The 20,214-nt window shown below is 45.4% G+C and overlaps 1 protein-coding gene and 1 pseudogene across 1 annotated transcript in view; one reads left to right on the top strand and one right to left on the bottom strand.

Annotated features, from left to right (window-relative positions):
* The window catches only part of LOC132218168 (NACHT, LRR and PYD domains-containing protein 1-like), an 86,251-nt gene that overhangs the window by 10,892 nt on the left and 55,145 nt on the right, over positions 1-20,214 (top strand). The window contains 3 exon segments of the mRNA XM_059668997.1: positions 7,722-7,823; positions 8,593-10,216; positions 15,850-16,020. Of these exon segments, the coding sequence (XP_059524980.1) occupies positions 7,722-7,823; positions 8,593-10,216; positions 15,850-16,020 (1,897 nt within the window).
* On the bottom strand, positions 595-6,155 carry LOC132218470 (cytoplasmic protein NCK2-like; annotated as a pseudogene).

The following is a 20,214-nucleotide window of genomic DNA, read 5'->3' as shown; positions in this document are numbered from 1 at the left end:
GGGGTAAAGAACCAAAACATCTGTCTTTCCAAGTCAGCTGTCCGTCTTCCAGGTTGAATTCCAAGGAAATTCTTTTTTTATTGCAAAGACAACCCCAAAGGCACTGGACAACTTCCTCACTACTGTCTCACTGGTGGCTCCAGTATTGCTACCAGCAAACTTGTTCACTCCCTGGATAGTCGCAGAGCCAAGTATGGGCAAAGGACCCCAACAAAGGCTGCTGGGACCAGGGACCTTCACCATGAAGGGCACCTAGGTCACTTCACCAAGGGCAGCTTCAGTGCATCTCCATTAGCCCCACTATCAGGGGTGCTGACAGTATAACTGTTTGGAGAGTCTATGGCTGTTTCTAATTGAGAAGAATAAACTGGACAAACTTGCGCTCTTCCATCTTTCATTCTTTAAAACTGACCACAGTAGGGAGGGGTGACATTGAACCCTGGAATGAGGGGCTGGGATGGCAAGGGGGAGGCAGTTGGAAATAAAGAACTTGGACAGAAACATCAACCAGGCAAAGGAAGCCAGTAGGGCAGCGGTTTTCAATCTGTGGGTCGCAACCCCTTTTGAGGTCAAATGACCCTTTCACAGGGGTCACCTAAAACCATCAGAAAACACATATATAATTACATATTTTTTTGTGATTAATCACTATGCTTTAATTATGTTCAAATTGTAACAATGAAATTGGGGGTCACCACAACATGAGGAACTGTATTAAAGGGTCTGGGCATTAGGAAGGTTGAGAATCACTACAGTAGGGGAAGAACCACTGAACAGATGGGACCATAGGGGAGCTAGTGACCCACCATGTCTTCTTAAAGCCACCCACTCAGCTCTGGGGTTGTAAGTGTGGCACCAAGGCCTGGAAGTGGCAGGGCCCTGGGAGGACATCACTGAAGCACTCCGATGAGGTACAGCTTCTCCCCATGCTCACTGGTGAGGATGGGTGCCTTTTTGTAATGTTCCACCACCTGTCCCTGGATGGAAACCTCCATTGCCTGATGCAGTAGATACCATATTTTTCCATGTATAAGATTCTATTTTTGTCTAAAATCATTAGATTGGCCCCAGCAGGTTTGGCTCAGTGGATAAAGCATCAGCCAGCGGACTAAAGGGTCCTGGGTTTGATTCCGGTCAAGGGCACATGCCTGGGTTGTGGGCTTGATCCCCAGTGTGGGGCGTGCAGAAGGCAGCCAATCAATGATTCTCTCTCATGAGAGATGTTTCTATTGCTCTCTCCCTCTCCCTTCCTCTCTGAAATCAATAAAAATATGTAAAAATTATTTAAAAAATAAAAATCGTTAGACTGAAAATCGAGGTGCATCTTATACACGGAAGTCATCCGAGGAGGGAGCCTCATTAGTGTGTAGCTGCCCATACCTTATCAAGCAGGCTTCCTCCAATGACGAGCCTTATTGTTACTGACATCAACTGATGCCATAATTGGAGGTGGAGGTGGAGAGTGTGGACTGGAGCATTCTGAGCCCATAAAGATGTCAAAAAATAAAGATAAATACTGGTAAGCAATTGTCTTACTCCACAAAATTCAAACTGAATGTAATCAGTTATGCAAAACAGCATGGAAATAGAGCTACAGAGAGACAATTTGGACTCCCTCCCACTGAGTGTATGATCAGAGAGTGGAAAAAACAGGAAGAATGACTCCTTAAAATGCCAAAAAAGAAGAAGGCCTTGAGGAGAAACCAAGATGGCGGCATAGGTAAACACCGGAGTTTGCTACCTCCCACAACCACTTCAAAAATACAACTAAAAGACAGAACGGACATCATCCAGAACCACAGGAAGGCTGGCTGAGTGGAAATTCTACAACTAGAAGGAAAGAGAAAAGCATACCGAGACTCAGAGGAGGTGTGGTGCGGAAGTAAAACACTAAGGTACAGAGGTACACACGGAGCGGGCTGGCGGCTGAGGTCGCGATTCTTGTTTTCAATCAGGAGGGAGTCTCAGGCTCTGAGCTCCAGTTCTGGGCAAGTCTCTGGGGACCCAGACTCATACTGGAGAAGCGGGACTGTCTGGCATTGGTCGGAACTCGAGGGCAGCTTTCTCTCGGAGGGGCTTGCAGCAATTGCTGAGACACTGAGAAGCAGAGACTCTGAGAGCAGCCATAACTGCTAGCCCTGCCCTGTTGATCCCATGGGACCCACCCTGCCCAAGCCCTGCAGGGAGGCTTTTTCTGGATAGCCTAAGGCAGAGGCTAGATTAGCACCTCCCTAGAGATCCAGGAGCCAGTATACCCAGAGGTCAGAGTAGGACCATCCAGTTTGCAGCTCGTGGAACCATAAAGGACACACTCAGAGGGCAGACTCAGTGAGCAACAAAGCCCCACTGAAGCAAGTCTTGCCCCGGAGGGGTGTCTCCAGCACAGAAGTTCTCCCACTGCAGACACAGCTGATTCTCACAGCCAATTGGCCTGGAGGTGAATTCCTCCCAGTGATACCTACAACAATCAAGGCTTAACTACAACAAGACTGTGCACAAAGACCACAAGGGGGTGCACCAAGAGTGTCCTCCTCAGGTAATTGGGGAGGCTGAACCACTGGGCCCTAGAGGACACTTAGCACAGAAAACCACTTTATCAACACAGGGAAGCATAAAAAATGCAGAGACAAAGAAACAAGACACAAATGACAGAAATGGAGCAAAGCAAACTACTGGATATAGAGTTCAAAACCACACTTTTAAGGTTATTCAAGAATTTTCTAGAAACTGCCGATAAACTTAATGAGATCCACAAGAAATCTAATGAGAACCTCGAGGTTGTGATAAAGGACCAACTAGAAATTATTCATGCACTGGCTGAAATAAAGAATATTATACAGACTCCCAACAGCAGACTAGAGGATCGCAAGAATCAAGTCAACAATTTGAAATACGAAGAAGCAAAAAACACCCAACAGGAAAAGCAAAATGAAAAAAGAATCCGAAAATACGAAGATAGTGTAAGGAGCCTCTGGGACAGCTTCAAGCATACCAACATCAGAATTATAGGGGTGCCAGAAGAAGAGAGAGAGCAAGGCATTGAAAACCTATTTGAAGAAATAATGAAAGAAAACTTCCCCCACCTGGTGAAAGAAATAGACTTACAGGTCCAGGAAGCACAGAGAACCCCAAACAAAAGGAATCCAAAGAGGACCACACCAAGACACATCATAATTAAAATGCCAAGAGCAAAAGACAAAGAAAGAATCCTAAAAGCATCAAGAGAAAGAAAATCAGTTACCTACAAGGGAGTACCCATACAACTGTCAGCTAATTTCTCAACAGAAACTTTGCAGGCCAGAAGGGAGTGGCAAGAAATATTCAAAGTGATGACTGCCAAGAACCTACAACCAAGATTACTTTATCCAGCAAAGCTATCATTCAGAAGTGAAGGTCAGATAAAGAGCTTCACAGATAAGAAAAAGCTAAAGGAGTTCATCACCACCAAACCAGTATTATATGAAATGCTGAAAGGTATCCTTGAGAAGGAGGAGGAGGAGGAGGAGGAGGAGGAAGAGGAGGAGGAGAAGAAGGAGAAGGAGGAGGAGAGGGAGAAGGAGAAAAAGGTAAAGATACAAATTATGAACAACAAATACACATCTATCAACAAGTGAATCTAAGAATCAAGTGAATAAATAATCTGATGAACAGAATGAACTGGTGATTATAATAGAATCAGGGGCATAGAAAGGGAATGAACTGACTATTCTTGGGGAGGAAAGGGGTGTGGGGGATGCGGGAAGAGATTGAACAAAAAATCGTGCACCAATGGATGAGGACAGTGGGTGGGGAGTGAGGGCGGAGGATGGGGTAGGAACTGGGTGGAGCGGAGCTATGGGGGGAAAAAAGAGGAACAAATGTAATAATCTGAACAATAAACATTTAATTAAAAAAAATAAAATTAAGATCATAATCCCTTAAGAAGAAGAAGAAGAAGAAGAAGAAGAAGAAGAAGAAGAAGAAGAAGAAGAAGAAGAAGAAGAAGAAGAAGAAGAAGAAGAAGGAAGGAAGGAGAAGAAGAAGAAGGAGAAGAAGAAGAAGGCCTTAAGAGGAAAAGCAGCAAAAATGGGAGCAGAGGCTTAAGACTTGGGTTATGGGGCAGCACCAGAGTGGCTTATGTGTGTCAACCAAGCTTATTCAATGTCAGGCAAGAATGTTTGCAAGCAAAATGAATATTGTTGATTTTACAAGACGGAAAATGGTACTTCAATTTCATGAGGAGAGAACGGTTGGACGTGAGAACATGAACAAAGTTAGCTCAGAATATGCCACCAGTTTATGAGGATGATCTCACATATATAGACAGTGACTCAGAAGACAGCAGTGATATAATAGGAGTTGAAGAAATTGCTATGTCTGGAACTCATAGTGATGAAGAGGAGAGCAGTGATGCAACAGACGCTGAATGAAGTGATATGCTGCATGCTATCATAGTACTGGTATGTAAACATTACCTGTGGTAATTACTAAATAAAAATGTGTCCTGTTTTATGTCTAAAATATTGATTTCTTAATTTCGGGTTGGAAAAGTGGGGGCCATCTTATACATGGGGTATCATACATGGAAAAATATGGTATTCTTCACAAGCTGCACCTTTAAATGTTCATTCCTCTCTGATGCTTTGAGAGACACATGACAAGTCACTGGGTGAGGATTTGCTGTCCCCAATAAGAAAGTCACCCTCTGGCATCCCTATTGAGGGCACATGTGGCCTGGTGGCGTGTTATTTCCATAGTACCTGCAAAGCACCCACTGCCCTTACCTCAGGTATGTGATGTATGGGGCATTTGACGTAGATAGGGCAGGCCCGTGGCTGAGGACCACGATGTAGTTTGGGGGTAGAGGGAGGGGAACAAGGCCTTCCTGCCACCAGGCATTTTTGCATTTCCCCCTCCTCTGACAGTTCTTGGGCTTCTCAATTGCCTTCATGGTCTCTCTCTTCTGGAAGTTGAGTTTCTCGGTGACCAAGCTGAAAGGGTACAATTTATGGACCACATGCAGGATGCAGTACCCTGGCCTTTGCTTGGAGATGAACCCTGCAGAAGGCTGAGGAAGCTGGGGGACTCAGTAGCCAGCTTGTCCACCTCCTCAGAAAGTAGTTTTAGGGAAACAAGCCCAAAGGCCAGTTGTAGCTGCCACACCACCAGCCATTGCTGCACTTCTCCATGACAGTGCCATCAGACTCCTTTACCAGGATTAGTTCATCTGTCCCTCCATCAGGTAGGCAAATTTTCAAAGTCCAGGATATTAAGGTCCTGGATGCAGTTGGCACCACCTCCGCTCATTGTCAGGGTACTTAGCATTGGTGCAGGGTATTAGGGACAATCCCACATGCTGGTCTTCCTCTTGGTATTGCCGAGGCCTGGTGTGTCCTTCAGGTTCTTCATGAGGGAGCCCCTCTTCAGGCCATTCTTCCTCTCCACATAGTTGGACAGCACCATGGCCTGTCCTGTTGGCCACGTCCTCACCCGCCACCACATCTTGGAGTCATTCAGCAACCACATACACTGATTCTTCTGGATGTAAAGTTTTTGGTCCTGTTGGACAATTTAGTCTCCTTGCCTATAACAATAACTTCTGTCATCTTTCACAGAGCCCTTTGGCACTCAGTTAGGAGAGATAACTGGCAAAATACAATTCCTCAAAAGATGAATGTTTGCCCTGACTGGTTTGGCTCAGTGGCTAGAGCGTCGGCCTGCAGACTGAAGGGTCCCAGGTTCGATTCCAGTCAAGGGCATATAACTTGGTTGTGCGCACATCCCCAGTAGGTGGTGTGCATGAGGCAGCTGATCAATGTTTGTCATTGATGTTTCTAACTCTCTATCCCTCTCCCTTCCTCTCTATAAAAAATCAATAAAATATATATTGTTTTAAAAGGTGAATGTTTTAGCTGATTGCACCTCTGAAGTTACAAAGCTGCAGGTATTCCCCAAATTCTCAAATCCCACTCAAATCTCAGCAGAGAACTGTAATCTGCAAAATCACTTGTACAAAAGGAACATATAAACTCTGAACTGTCTAAAGTGATAGGGCCAATCCACTCACATTCTCACATGGTCTCTGAAGCTGTTACAATGCTAAAGTCAGGTGCCTGCTCAGCATCCAATAACCCTCTGCATACCCCAACATCACTGTCCTGTGGTAGTGCCTCCATGGCCCCCTTCACCAGCTCCAGGATTTGCTCCAGCCTGACTACCCCAGCCCCACACCACTGGCCAATACTTTTGTCTTTGAACCACTCTACTGGAGATATTTACCATCATTACCGTACAGCATATTCTGAATTTGACTATATATTTACCTTTACCAATGAGATGTATACTTTCATCTGTTTTCATGTTTCCAATTAGCATTCTTTATTTCAGCTTAGAGAATGTCTTTTTGCATTTGTTGTGAGTCAGCTCTAATGGTGTTGAACTCCCTCAGCTTTTGTTTACCTGGAAATACCTTTATAGCTCTTTCATTTCTGAACCTTTCCTGGGTCAATTATTCTTGACTATTTTTCTTTCAGCACTATGAATATGTCATGTACTGCCTCCTGAACTGTGAAGTTTCTGCTGAAAAAAAAATGCTCATAGTTTTGTGGGAGTCTTCTTGTATGTGATCAGTCATTCTTTTGCTGCTTTCATATTGTCTTTGTCTTTCATTTTTGACAATTTTATTATAATGTGATAGGTGATATCCTTTTAGAGTTGGATCTGTATCAGAACTTATGAGTTTCATGTACCTGGATGTGCATACTTCTTTGCAGATCTTGAATTTTATATAATTTTCATGTCATGAAATAGTCTTCTTTGACTTTTTCAAACATCCTTAGGACACAGATAGGTCATCAAGAGTTGGCCATAGTTTGCCAACCCCTGGTCCAAAGCATAATATTAAAATGTAACTTGTTTGCCATAACTGGTTTGACTCAGTGGAGAGAGCGTCGGCCTGCGGACTGAAAGGTCCCAGGTTCGATTCAGGTCAAGGGCATGTACTTGGTTGCTGGCACATTCCCAGTGGGGGTGTGCAGGAGGCAGCTGATCGATGTTTCTCTCTCATCGATGTTTCTGACTCTCTATTCCTCTCCCTTCCTCTCTGTAAAAAATCAATAAAATATATATTTTTTAAAATGTAACTTGTTAGAATTATTGGTGGGGGGGAGAATTTTGAAAGTTTTACTAAATCAAGAGGATTTAGATATGTGGAATGCTAGCAGATTCATTAAAACCAGGATATTTTGGAGAACATCGCAACAAAAGACCTAAGCCCTCTCTTGGCACCTCAGGAAATCACAATTCAGATTGGGGCGGGGGGAGGGGGGGCATAGCCATGATGCAGAGTGGCCATACGGAAGATCTTCATTTTGCCAGAAATGTTTTCACAAGAGACAGTAAGAGTGGATCATTAGATCATGATTCCAGAGGAGAGAGTGGGCCCCTAATACCCTATTCTCACCAAGCTACAGGTGAAAATTGGCCCCACATGCTCTGAAGGTCCAGCAGGTTGCCCAAGATGAACTGGGCTTCAGGATCCCAGGTGGGTCACTTGCATCATCTCAAACATTCACCTAAGAAGAAAGTAAGAGTCACTCAAAATATTCTGAAGGGAAGAGGATGTAACAGTAATTCGACTTGAAATCTGACTAAGATATGAGCTTGAGTTCCTTCCCGAGCGCACAGTCCCTGACATGTGCTCAGCTCCTCACTGTTCACAAACCACTTTCTTCTCTGTCCAGGTGTTTTCTCCCGGAAGCAGACCCGGACACTAAATTGGAGAGCAGGTGGCTTATTCAGGAAATGGTTTCCTGGAAGCACCATTAGGAGAGAGAAGAGGGAAGGTAAGATGTAAGGTAAGGTAAGGTAAGGTAAGGTAAGGTAAGGTAAGGTAAGGTAAGGTAAGGTAAGGTAAGAATGAAACCTGCATTGTAGAGCAACTGAGGTTCGATGTAATAGGGATCTTCAGGAGACAGTGGAGAACACACGTCAGAGATGTCTCTGCTGGGGGACAGGGAACTGCCTCTGTCAGGGGTTAAGCACTCATCCTGGAGCTTTAATTCCCTGGGGCTTCTGGCCTGTCATGCTCATCGCCTTGGAGAGAGCCCTCAGACAGATAACCTGATTGTAGCAGATTATCCTTGGCATGTACTTCAGTGGTGGGTGCAAAGAGAGTTCTGTCAGGAATCATAGTCTCTGTTTCACCATCTATTATCTCCTTCACTCGACCATGACCACTTACAATTTATTAATAAAAAATTGTAAGCTCAGTGGAGCTAATAGCTCAGGTCATGGAATTAATGAGAGCAAACAGGTGTGTCTGTTTGTTCACTCTTTATCCCAAGCCTCTAAATCAGTGTCTGGCAGTGTTAGCCATTGATTAATATTTGCAGAAGGAAGAAACATCACACTATGGGAATGATTTGCTCAAGTCAAAACATGAGCAGGGGTCTTCTCCCCAAAAACCCATATTTCCTCCACCATCTGAAAAGAATGTACCACTATCAGCAGCCACCACAGTGTGTAGCTTCAAGTGACTTCAAAAAACAATTGTGGAATGAATAAATGGAGAAACCATTAAACAAATGTTCCATCTTTCTCTTGTTTCTGTAGGAATCAAAGAAAAATACCAGAACCAAAGAAGAGAGAGTTCCCACCCCACACAGTCATGGAGAAATGAATATTTGCACCAAAAATTCACACAACTGCTACTTCTACACAGATCTCAACCCAGAGGCTATGACTTCCTCCTCTGGAGAAGGTATCATGAGGTGGTAGATAAACAAAGACATTTGATGGAGATCGAAGACTTATTTGGCCCAGGCCTAAGTACCCAGGAGGAGCCTCCCACTGTCGTGGTGCATGGAGTTGCTGGAATCGGGAAGTCAACCCTGGCCAGGCAGGTGAGGGGAGCCTGGGAGGAAGGCTGGCTATTCAGGGACCGCTTCAAGCATGTCTTCTACTTCAACTGCAGAGAGCTGGCCCAGTCTGAGACAGTGAGTCTCGCTGAGCTCATCACAAAAGACTGGGCTGCTCCTGATGCTCCCATTGGGCAGATCCTGTCTCAGCCAGAGCAGCTGCTCTTCATTCTTGACAACTTAGATGAACCAAAATGGGACTTGAAGGAGCAGAGTTCTGAGCTCTGTCCACACTGGAGCCAGCAGCAGCAGGTGCACACACTGCTGGGCAGTTTGCTGAAGAAAACCTTACTTCCCACGGCTTCCCTGCTGATCACAGCTCGGATCACAGCTCTGAGAAAACTCATTCCTTCTTTAAAGCATCCTCGCTGGGTGGAGGTCCTGGGATTCTCCGAGTCTGCCAGGAAGGAGTATTTCTACAAATATTTCACTGATAGGAGGCAAGCAATAAGAGCCTTTACCTTGGTTGAATCCAACCCAGCTCTCCTGACCATGTGTCTCATGCCCTTGGTGTCCTGGCTGGTCTGCACTTGCCTGAAGCAGCAGATGGAGCAGGAGCAACCACTCTCACTGACCTCCCAGACAACCACAGCCCTCTGTCTCCACTACTTTTTCCACGTTCTCCAGGCTCAGTCCCTCGGGACTAAGCTGAGGGGCTTCTGCTCTCTGGCTGCTGAAGGCACCTGTCAAGGAAAGACTCTGTTCAGCCCCAAGGACTTCAGGGAACACGGGTTAGATGGGGACAACATCTCCAGTCTCTTAAACATGGGTGCTCTTCGAGAGCACCCCAACCCTCGGAGCTACAGCTTCATTCACCTGTGCTTCCAGGAGTTCTTTGCAGCAATGTCCTATGCTTTAGGCGATAGAGTGCTGGAAAGTGATCGCTTTAATAACATCAAAATTATAACAGACTTGATAGCTGTATATGACAGGCATGACCTATTTGGGGAACCAACCACATGTTTCCTGTTTGGTCTTTTGAGTGATCAGGGGATGAGAGAGATGGAGAGCATCTTCAAATGCAGCCTGTTTTGTGAGAGGATTTGCTCTCTGCTGTACTTGGCCAAGAGGGAGGTCCTTTTGAAGCATTCGAACCTACACCCATATTCGTGGCATTTGCTGCACTGTTTTTATGAGATTCAGGATGAAAACTTTATGAAAAATATTTTCACTTTCAATAAAATGAGGATATATGTCCAAACCAACATGGAGCTCCTGCTGTTCACTTTCTTCTTTACATTCTGCCACCGCATTGAAAGGCTTCAACTGAATGAGAGTGGACAGCACAGACAAGCAGGAAGGACTTCCGGTGCATTTCTGTAAGTGCTCCCCCTCTCTCCTCTCTCCTGCTCCTCTGTTGGTATCACTGTCCTGGCCACGGGGGGCACTCTCACTGAGCCTGGCCCCAGGGGCTAAAGGATTGATGTGACCAGTGACTTCTAACAGCCAAATCTGACCCCCATTCTCTGTCCACCTAGGGTCCTCCGCAGCAGTATATGACCATGTGACCTTCCCTCTCTGCTTCTGGGTGGCTTGCTGTGGCCTTGCCTTGCACTGCTGCTTCTCTTCCTGTCTCTGTCACAATGGCCACCTTCTCTCCTGGGTGCACTTCCACCCCCATGCTGACGTCAGCTGCCCTCCACCCAGCCCACCTGCCTGTGATTCTCGCTCACACATGCTTCCTTCATGCAACAGCTCACTCGCTGCTTCAGGCACCTCCTTGATGGCTGTTGACTATGACATTGGTCCTAAGTTCTCCCCCGTCACCAGAATGTGTCTGTCTGAAAAGGCGTCTTTCTTTTTCTCTACAAAACCAGCTTCCCTGTTTGTTTCAATGATGCACTATTGCCCCAGGGACTCCGCTGAAACCCACCATCTGAGTATGACAGGATAGATTTCTCAAATTACCCTCCAGTACCAGCAACCCTGTTGACTTCCACATCTGGGTTCCCCACCTCAGTGGCAGCTTCGATCCTTTAGTACTTTGAGGTGCCACCCCCCCTTTAAATGATTCACTCCATAAATGTGTATTAAGAACTGATTTTACACCAGCTCCTAAAGATCACAGATTAGTAAAGCACAGCCCTGTCCACTACAGACTCAAATCTGGAAGAGAAGACAGATATCCATCCAATAACTAGAACAGCGTGCAAAGTCCATGGTAAGAGAGGCGTGTACCATTCCTGTCGGGCAAGAAGAGTGGATAAGGAGGTATTTAGTAAGATGCAGTGTAGAGGTGAGGTAACTAAGGACTGTGAGACTGATCCATCAACCCCCATAATAAAGACTGAGGAGCGGACAAGGGTCCCAGCAAATTTGGAGAGGGCAGAATAAGTGGCCCTGGTGTCACTTAAAAAAGGAGATCAGCTTAACTCCCACCACAATCATTACCCAAAGCACTCTCCTGGTGATGTAAGTCTGTGGGGCCCTCTCGGGACCTGGGCAGCTTCAGTCTTTGGTGGCCGGTCCCAGGAGGTCTGGGAGCTCCAAACCAGATCCAGAGGGTGGCCTTGCTGAGGTCTGACCTGGAGGGGCCAGACTACAGTCTGATTTCCACTGGCCTTCCCTCCCGCACCTTGGGCAGGACCCAGGCAGGGTCTTGGGTTTGGGCAGGACTTGGTCCTGTGTACTTTCTTGTTGCATTTGAAGCATGGGCCCGGAGGAGGCTTAGCCCCTGACCTACCCTTGGTTGGAGGACGGTCACATTATTTGGGGTTTATGAGAGTGGTGGCTAGGGGCTGAAAGGCCTTCGTCTGGGCCCCAGCCTTGGCCTGATCTCATCTTCGTTTTTGGATTGGGGTCTCCTTGTCTCTACTATTAAAAACCTTAAAGGTCATGTTTAAAAGGTCTCTTTGGGGGTTTAGTTCCTTCTGGACGTATAGGGTCAAGGTTGGTGTATTTTCTCATGGCCTGTGTAAGGCGAGAGAGAAAGACTGCTGGATTTTCATGACTTTCCTAGGTGACCTCTGCTTATTTTTAATAATTAACTGCTTTGTGGGTTGCCTTTCTAAGTCCTTCTAGCAGGCAGAGAACCATGTGGTCTCGAGACCTGTGATCTGTCTGCCCTTCCTGATAGTTCCATTGTGGATCCTGTTAGGGACAACATCTGCTCTGAGTGGGAGGGCAGGGGCCTGCCAGCGGAGAATATTCATGTGGCCTGGGCATGAAGCCAGATTTGGCACCAGCAATCTCCCGAAGGGGGCACTTTAAGGCTAATGCCAAAGTGGGGGGAGGAAGAGAGCCAAAAACTTGCTCCGGAGCGGGTATGAGATAGGATGGTGGCGGTGGGATCTGCTGGGTAGGGTGGCAGACTCTCAGGCTGTTGAGACTGAGGAGCCGTAGGCTGGGGGACTGGGGGATGGTCAGCAGGATCAAAAGTGGTGAAGGAGGAGGAGGATTTGAGATAGGGGGCTGGGGGCCTTAGCATGAGGAAAGAAAATCTGTGAGGGAAAGCAGCTGTTACAGAGAAAAGGATGTGTCCTTGAGTGTAAAAAAGCCTGGATATATGGGAACTCAGACCATCTGCCCTGCCGGCAGCAGAAGTTGCCAAGATCAGTGAGAATTTGGAAATCTAAAGTACCATTCTCAGGCCATTAGGACCCATTGTCTAATTTGTGTTGCGGCCAAGCAGTATTGCAATAGAAAATGAGGCACTTGGGACATAAGTCCTGAGCAAACCCTAGGGCCTGTAGATTCTTAAGAAGACATCCCAGGGGTGTGGTACGGGAATGGCCGAGTGTGTGTTCCCATAAGTGGGCCTTGAGTCTAATCTCCCGTGGACACTAAGTTAGAGAAAGGCGTCCCCTTCTCCATCTGAGTGTCAGAAACATTCAGGCGATCACACCTGACCAGTAGGCGTCCCCACAGGCAGGTGGACAGGGAACATGGTTCCCAGGGAGTGTGTCCTGACCAGCACTGGATGTCACCTAGGGAGTGGCTGTGCAGTCACAGCCCAGAGCCTGGCCCCAATTATCCCAGACAAATATGCAGGACAGCCCCAAAAGAAAGGGGTAAGAGACTGGAGCCACTTACCAGTTAATTCAATGTCTGCAAACCTGAAGGGAAAGATGAATGGAGTTGGGGACATATTGGGTCAGGGTGCTACTGGGCTATCGAGGTGGATTTATCTGGCAATAAAATAGAGAGATGGCTTTGGAGAGAAGAGATGGCTTTGGAGAGAAACCAAGATGGCGGCATAGGTTAACGCCGGAGATTGCTGCCTCGAACAACGACTTCAGAGATATAACTAAAGGACAGAACGGACATCATCCAGAACCACAGGAAGGCTGGCTGAGTGGAAATTCTACAACTAGGAGGAAAGAGAATATCATACCCAGACTCAGAGGAGGTGCAGTGCTGAAGTGAAATACTCAGGTGCAGAGTGCGCGCGCGGAGCGGGCTGGCGGCGGAGGGCGCGGTTGTTGTTTTCAATCGGGAGGGAGTTTCAGACTCTGAGCTCCAGATCCGGGCGAGTCTCTGGGGACCCAGACTCAAATGGTAGAAGCGGGACTGTCTGGCTTCGGTCGGAACTCGAAGGCAGCTTCCTCTCCGAGGTTTGCAGCGTTGCTGGGACTCTGAGAGGCAGAGCCCCTAGGGACGGAACTGAGAGCAACCATAACTGCTCGCTCAGCCCGCCCTGTTTGATCCCGTGCGACCCGCCCCGCCCGAGCCCTGCACAGAGCCATTTGCCAGATAGCCTCAGGCAAAGGCTAGATTAGCACCGCCCTAGAGATCCAGCACAGAAGCTCTCCCACTGCAGACACAGCTGACTCTCATAGCCAGTTAGCCTGGAGGTCAAATCACCCCTGGTATTACTGACAACAATCAAGGAAGGCTTAACTACAAGACTGCACACAAAGACCACTAGGGGGTGCACCAAGAAAAGATAAAAAAATGCAGAGACAAAGAAACAGGACACAAACGTCAGAATTGGAAGATATAGAGTTCAGAACCACACTTTTCAGGTCTCTCAAGAACTGTCTAAAAGCTGCCGATAAACTTAGTAAGGCCCTCGAAAAGACTGGTGAGACAGCCGATAAATGTAGTGAGATCCTCAAGAAATCTAATGAGACCCTCGATGTTGTGATAAAGAACCAACTAGAAATTAAGCATACACTGACTGAAATAAAGAATATTATACAGACACCCAACAGCAGACCAGAGGAGCGCAAGAATCAAGTCAAAGATTCGAAACGCGAAGAAGCAAAAAACACCCAACCAGAAAAGCAAAATGAAAAAAGAATCCAAAAATACGAAGATAGTGTAAGGAGCCTCTGGGACAGCTTCAAGCGTACTAACATCAGAATTATAGGGGTGCCAGAAGATGAGAGAGAGCAAGATATTGAAAACCTATTTGAAGAAATAATGACAGAAAACTTCCCCCACCTGGTGAAAGAAATAGACTTACAGGCCCAGGAAGCACAGAGAACCCCAAACAAAAGGAATCCAAAGAGGACCACACCAAGACACATCATAAATAAAATGCCAAGAGCAAAAGACAAAGAGAGAATCTTAAAAGCAGCAAGAGAAAGAAACCCAGTTACCTACAAGGGAATACCTATACGACTGTCAGCTGATTTCTCAACAGAAACTTTGCAGGCCAGAAGGGAATGGCAAGAAATATTCAAAGTGATGAATACCAAGAACCTACAACCAAGATTACTTTATCCAGCAAAGCTATCATTCAGAAGTGAAGGTCAGATAAAGAGCTTCACAGATAAGGAAAAGCTAAAGGAGTTCATCACCACCAAACCAGTATTATATGAAATGCTGAAAGGTATCCTTTAAGAAGACGAAGAAGAAGAAAAAGGTAAAGATACAAATTATGAACAACAAATATGCATCTACCAACAAGTGAATCTAAGAATCAAGTGAATAAATAATCTGGTGATTATAATAGAATCAGGGACATAGAAAGGGAATGGACTGACTATTCTTGGGGGGGAAAGGGGTGTGGGAGATGCGGAAAGAGACTGGACAAAAATCGTGCACCTATGGAAGAGGACAGTGGGTGGGGAGTGACGGCGGAGGGTGGGGAGGGAACTGGGAGGAGGGGAGTTATGGGGGGGAAAAAAGAGGAACAAATGTAATAGTCTGAACAATAAAGATTTAATTTTAAAAAAATAGAGATGGCAGTTTGCATCTTGAAAATTTTATCTAATTTATTTGGGAGTAGATAAAATCACTTAAATAGTGTGTGACATGTAGAATTTAAATTGGTGGAAATTATATAAGGCAGTCTCTCCTATAACTTTCAAACAAAGCCCATCCTCCTCTCCCACATCCTGCAAATGTTCTCTCCTAAATCATTCCCTTTTGCCATCTCTCTCCTGGGGAACCTCTCTATGGCATTGCTATCCTGGGAAGGGGATATGGTCCCAAGCAAGCCAATCTGGACAACAGTATATATAGTCATAATCAACAATCCCATCACAAAACTACCTTTAAAACACCTCTCCCAGGTTCTGTTCCCACCTCCCATCTCTTCCTTTCCTTTCTGGAAACTGGGACTTCCACAAAATCTGTGCCAAAGGAGAAAGGCATGTCTGTATTGATGAGAGGAAGACTGTCTGCATCCCCAAGGTCTTTGTCAGGCCCTATGATAGACACTAAAGATAAAAATAAAAAAATGAACATCTGCCCCAGCCCACAAGAAATTGCCAGACTGGGGCAGAAACAGACACACTAAATGAGCACTGCAGTGTAGAATGGCAAGGGCTGCACCGTGAGAAACCACACGGAACAGGGGCAGTTAGCCCAGGGTGATGGGAACAGAGGGGCAGTTCCAGAGACTGATCACCCCTGGCAATAGCCCTGCCCCTTGCAGCCTGGCACTCAGAGGGGCCAAATCCCACGGTGTTGAGCACAGTGTGCACATAAGTATACACACACACACACACACACACACACACACACACACATCACATCTCTCCTGTCCCTCTCTCTCCCTCAGGTACAGTTGGGGCCCATTTACAGATTCCTGGTGGAAGATGTTCTTCTCTATTCTCAAAGTCCCTGGAAGCCTGCGGGAGCTGGACCTGAGTGGGAACTCTCTGAGCTGCTCTGCAGTACAGAGTCTTTGTGACGCCCTGAAAAGCCCTCACTGCCACCTGGAAACCTTGAGGTGAGTCTGGCCTGGGTTCTGATCTGAAACAGGGATGGTCAGGAGATCCAAGATAGAAGTTGTGTCTAGTATGGGTGTGTGGTCTTTGTTTTTGTTTAGGTTTTTAACATTATTTTTTATTTTTCAATTACAGTTGACATACAATATTATATTATTTCCAGGTGTACATTCCAGTGATTAGACATTATAAAACTTACTAAGTGATCAACCTGAAAAATCCTTGTATCCAACAAATATTCATTGAGCCCCTCTCTGACCATGGCTACTGCAGTAAGCAAACACAGACAGGATTCTATTTCCACAGAACTTGCAAGTGACTGACATTAACCACACAAACAAATGTGTCATTACAGACCCAGATAAGGGCCTTCAGTGGAAAACTACCTTATAAAGTGAATATTGAAGGGCATATGAAGAATACAGAGGGTTTACCTAAGTGAAGCAGGAGGGCAGAAAGGTCAAAGGCCCTGTGGCAGGAGGGAGGATGGGCTGTCATGGGAATGAAAGCAGACAAGTGAGGCTGGAGGATGGAGAAGAAAGGAGCCACAGGCGGCTTCAGAGGTCATGAAGTAAGACTGTCTGTGCAAATTCCCTTTTGGAATCTGGGGTGGTTGTTTGTTCTAATGCAATGTGATTATAATCAAAAGGTTGATAAAACCAGTACATTTACAAAGTAGAAACAGACTGTCATATAAAACCGGGAACGGAGGAGAGCAACGGTAGAGATTGGGAAACCAGTTCACAGGAAAGTTTCAGTTTTCCAATAAAGATGGTGAGAGGTTGCACTAAGGAAAGTTACCATAGTTTCTGCAAGAAATGGTTGTATCTTGGACTATGGTGTCGGCCATGGAAAAAAGTGAAGGGATTTAAGAGATCTAAAAAAAAGTAAAATCCAATAGATTTGAATTATGGAGAAAGGGAGATGGAGATATAGAAGATAATCCTAGGTTCAGACCAGAGATACGCATGGGATATAGTGGCACCTTCACTGAGATGGAAATACTGGAAGAGGAGTGAATGGGGGGGTGGAATGTCAAGGGTGTGATTTTGTGCAAAATCTTCAAGTTTTTTTGAGATATCCAGTGGGAGATGTCAAGCAGGTATCAAATTAACTTCTGTGCAAAAATAAGATGCCCCATAAAACAAATCTCAACAAATTTAAGAGAATTGAAACCATGAAAATTATATTTTCTGAACATAATGAAATGAAATTGGAACTCAATAACAAAGGGAAATTTAGGAAATTTATAACAACACACTCCTAAATAAACAATGGGTCAAAGAACAAATCATAAGGGAAATTTAAAATGCTTTGAGATGAATGAAAACAAAAACAAAACGTATTTGATGCAACTAAATCGGTGCTTACAGGGAAATGTATATTATCAATGCCAGGATTTTAGAAATAAGGGACAACTACTCACCCATTAGAACTGCCAAATCTAGAACACTGACACCACCAAATGCTGACAAGGTTGTGGAGAAAAAGAAGCCCTCAGACATTGCTAGCGGGAATAAAATATGGTCATTTTGCAGAATCTTAGTGAACTAAACACACCCTTACCATATGATCCAGCAATCCTGCTCCTTGGTATTTACTCAAATGAGTTGAAAACCTATGTCCACACAAAAATCTGCACAACAGTGTTTATGTCAGTTTTATTTGTAATTGCCCAAACTGGAAAGCAACCAAGTTGTCCTTCAATAGGTGAGCAGATAAATAAATCATGGTATATCTATACAATGAAATATTATTTAGTATGTGAAAAAATGAGCTCTGAAGCTATAAAAAGAATGGGCGAGCCCTAACCGGTTTGGCTCAGTGGATAGAGCATCAGCCTGCGGACTCAAGGGTCCCAGGTTCAATTCAGGTCAAGGGCATGTACCTGGGTTGCGGGCACATCCCCAGTGGGGAGTGTGCAGGAGGCAGCTGATCGATGTTTCGCTCTCATCGATGTTTCTGACTCTATCCCTCTCCCTTCCTCTCTGTAAAAAAATTAATAAAATATATCTAAAAAAAATTATGGGTGAAACTTAACTGCATATTACTCGTTGAAAAAAGGACATTCTGAAAAGCTATCTAAACTAATAAAAGGGTAATATGCTGCCAGGAGCCGGTCCATCCTTGCTGTTTCAAGGGACCTGGCATATATGGCATACTGTTCTTAATATGTTTGCTCACCTTCTTGGCACTATGTGTTTTAACCAAGGTCACCTCTCTGAGAAAGGTTGTTTCCCCAGGTAGGGATTTTCCCCTGAAGTTAGGGAGGGAATAAAACCCCTTAACTAAGTGCCAGGCGGGTAATTAATCACATTAACTACGAACAATATTGCTTAAGCTACATAATCTTTACTCCCTGGAATGGAGATAAGAAACACCCTAACCTTTGGAATAGAGATTGATAGGATTGGAATCAACTGGTATAAATACAGATGTAACAAGACAACAGGACACAGAACCTAGGGACAGAACCTAGAGAGACAGAACCTAGAGACACAGAACCTAGAGACACAGAACTTAGAGACAGAACATGGCAAAAGATCCTGGACAGACTGGCAACAGAACCTAGACACAGAACCTAGCGAGAGAACCTGGCTGAAGAACCTAGACACAGAACCTAGAGACAGAACCTCAATAGAACATGGCAAGAGAACCTGACTAGAACCTGGTGGCTGAACCTGGTTGGAGAACCTGGACAGAACCTGGCTGGAGAACCTAGCAAGGGAACATGGCTACAGAACCTGGCTACAGAACCTGGCTGGAGAACCTGGAGAACCTAGCAAGAGAACATGGACACAGAACCTGGCTGGAGATCCAAATCAGAACTTCGCTGGAGATCCTGATCAGAACTTGGCTAGAGATCCTGGCTAGGCTGCTGATCAACTGAACGCTGTTTCCGTGTCATTCCTTCTTTGCCGACTCCGTCCACACCTATGGGGAACCCCTGGACCTGCTGGGGTTGGACCCCAGCAATATGCTAATTACACTGGACATCTTCTGGACGACTTTCCAGACAAAGTCATGGTGGTGGAGGCCGAGGCAGAGGCAGTTAGGAGAAATCAGGCCAGCAGGAGAGGGCAGTTAGGGCTATTAGGCCAGCAGCGGGGAGCAGTTAGGGGTGATTGGGCCAGCAGGGGGGAGTAGTTAGGGGCAATCTGGCCAGCATTGGGGAGCAGTTAGGGGGCAATCAGGCAGGCAGGCATGTGAGCGGTTAGAAGCCAGCGGTCCTGGATTGTGAGAGGGATGTCCCCCAAGGGGTCCCGGATTGGAGAGGGTGCAGGCCTTGCTGAGACACCACCCCCCCCCCCGCCCGAATGCATGAATTTTGTGCACCAGGCCTCTAGTATACTATATGATCCCAACAATATGAAATTCTTAAAAAGACAAAAATATGAAGACAGTAAAAAGATCTGTGATTGCCAGGGTTTTGGGGGAGGTAAGGTTACATATACAGAGTAGACACTATAATGGCAGCTACATGTCATTTTATATTTCAAAAAACCATAGAATGTAAAGCACCAAAAGTGAGCCATAATGTAACCTATGGACTTTGGGTGATTATGATGTGTCAATGTAGGTTCACTGATTCCAACAAATTTACTACTCTCTTGCCAGACATTGATAATGGGGGTGACTGTGTATGTGGGGGCAAAGGTATATAAGAACTCTCCAAAAAGTTCCAGAGACATAGAAACACAGAACAGATTGTAGAACCTCAGAAGGAAGGTGGGAGAGGTTTCCAATTTTGCTGAAAAACTAAAACTATTCCATAAAAGAGAAATAGTCTAGAACCATGGTTGGCAAACTGCGGCTCACGAGCCACATGCGACTCTTTGGCCCCTTGAGTGTGGCTCTTCCTAAGCCTTAGGAGTAACCTAATTAAGTTAATAACAATGCACCTACCTATATAGTTTAAGTTTAAAAAGTTTGGCTCTCAAAAGAAATTTCAATCGTTGTACTGTTGATATTTGGCTCTGTTCACTAATGAGTTTGCGACCATTGCTCTAGAGGATTAAAAATGGTGGCAGAGTAAGTGGATGCTGCATGGACATGCTCTCAGGCTAACAATATATTATAAAGATCATACACCATGATCAAGTGGGATTATTCCAGAGATGCAAGGCTGGTACAATATTCACAAATCAATAAACATGAAACCTCACATAAACAGATTGAGAGACAAAAATCACATG

This window comes from Myotis daubentonii, chromosome 16 (assembly GCF_963259705.1).
Source record: "Myotis daubentonii chromosome 16, mMyoDau2.1, whole genome shotgun sequence".
Taxonomy (NCBI): domain Eukaryota; kingdom Metazoa; phylum Chordata; class Mammalia; order Chiroptera; family Vespertilionidae; genus Myotis; species Myotis daubentonii.
The sequence above is the reverse complement of the archived record's forward strand: the minus strand, read 5'-3'. Positions and strand labels throughout refer to the sequence as shown.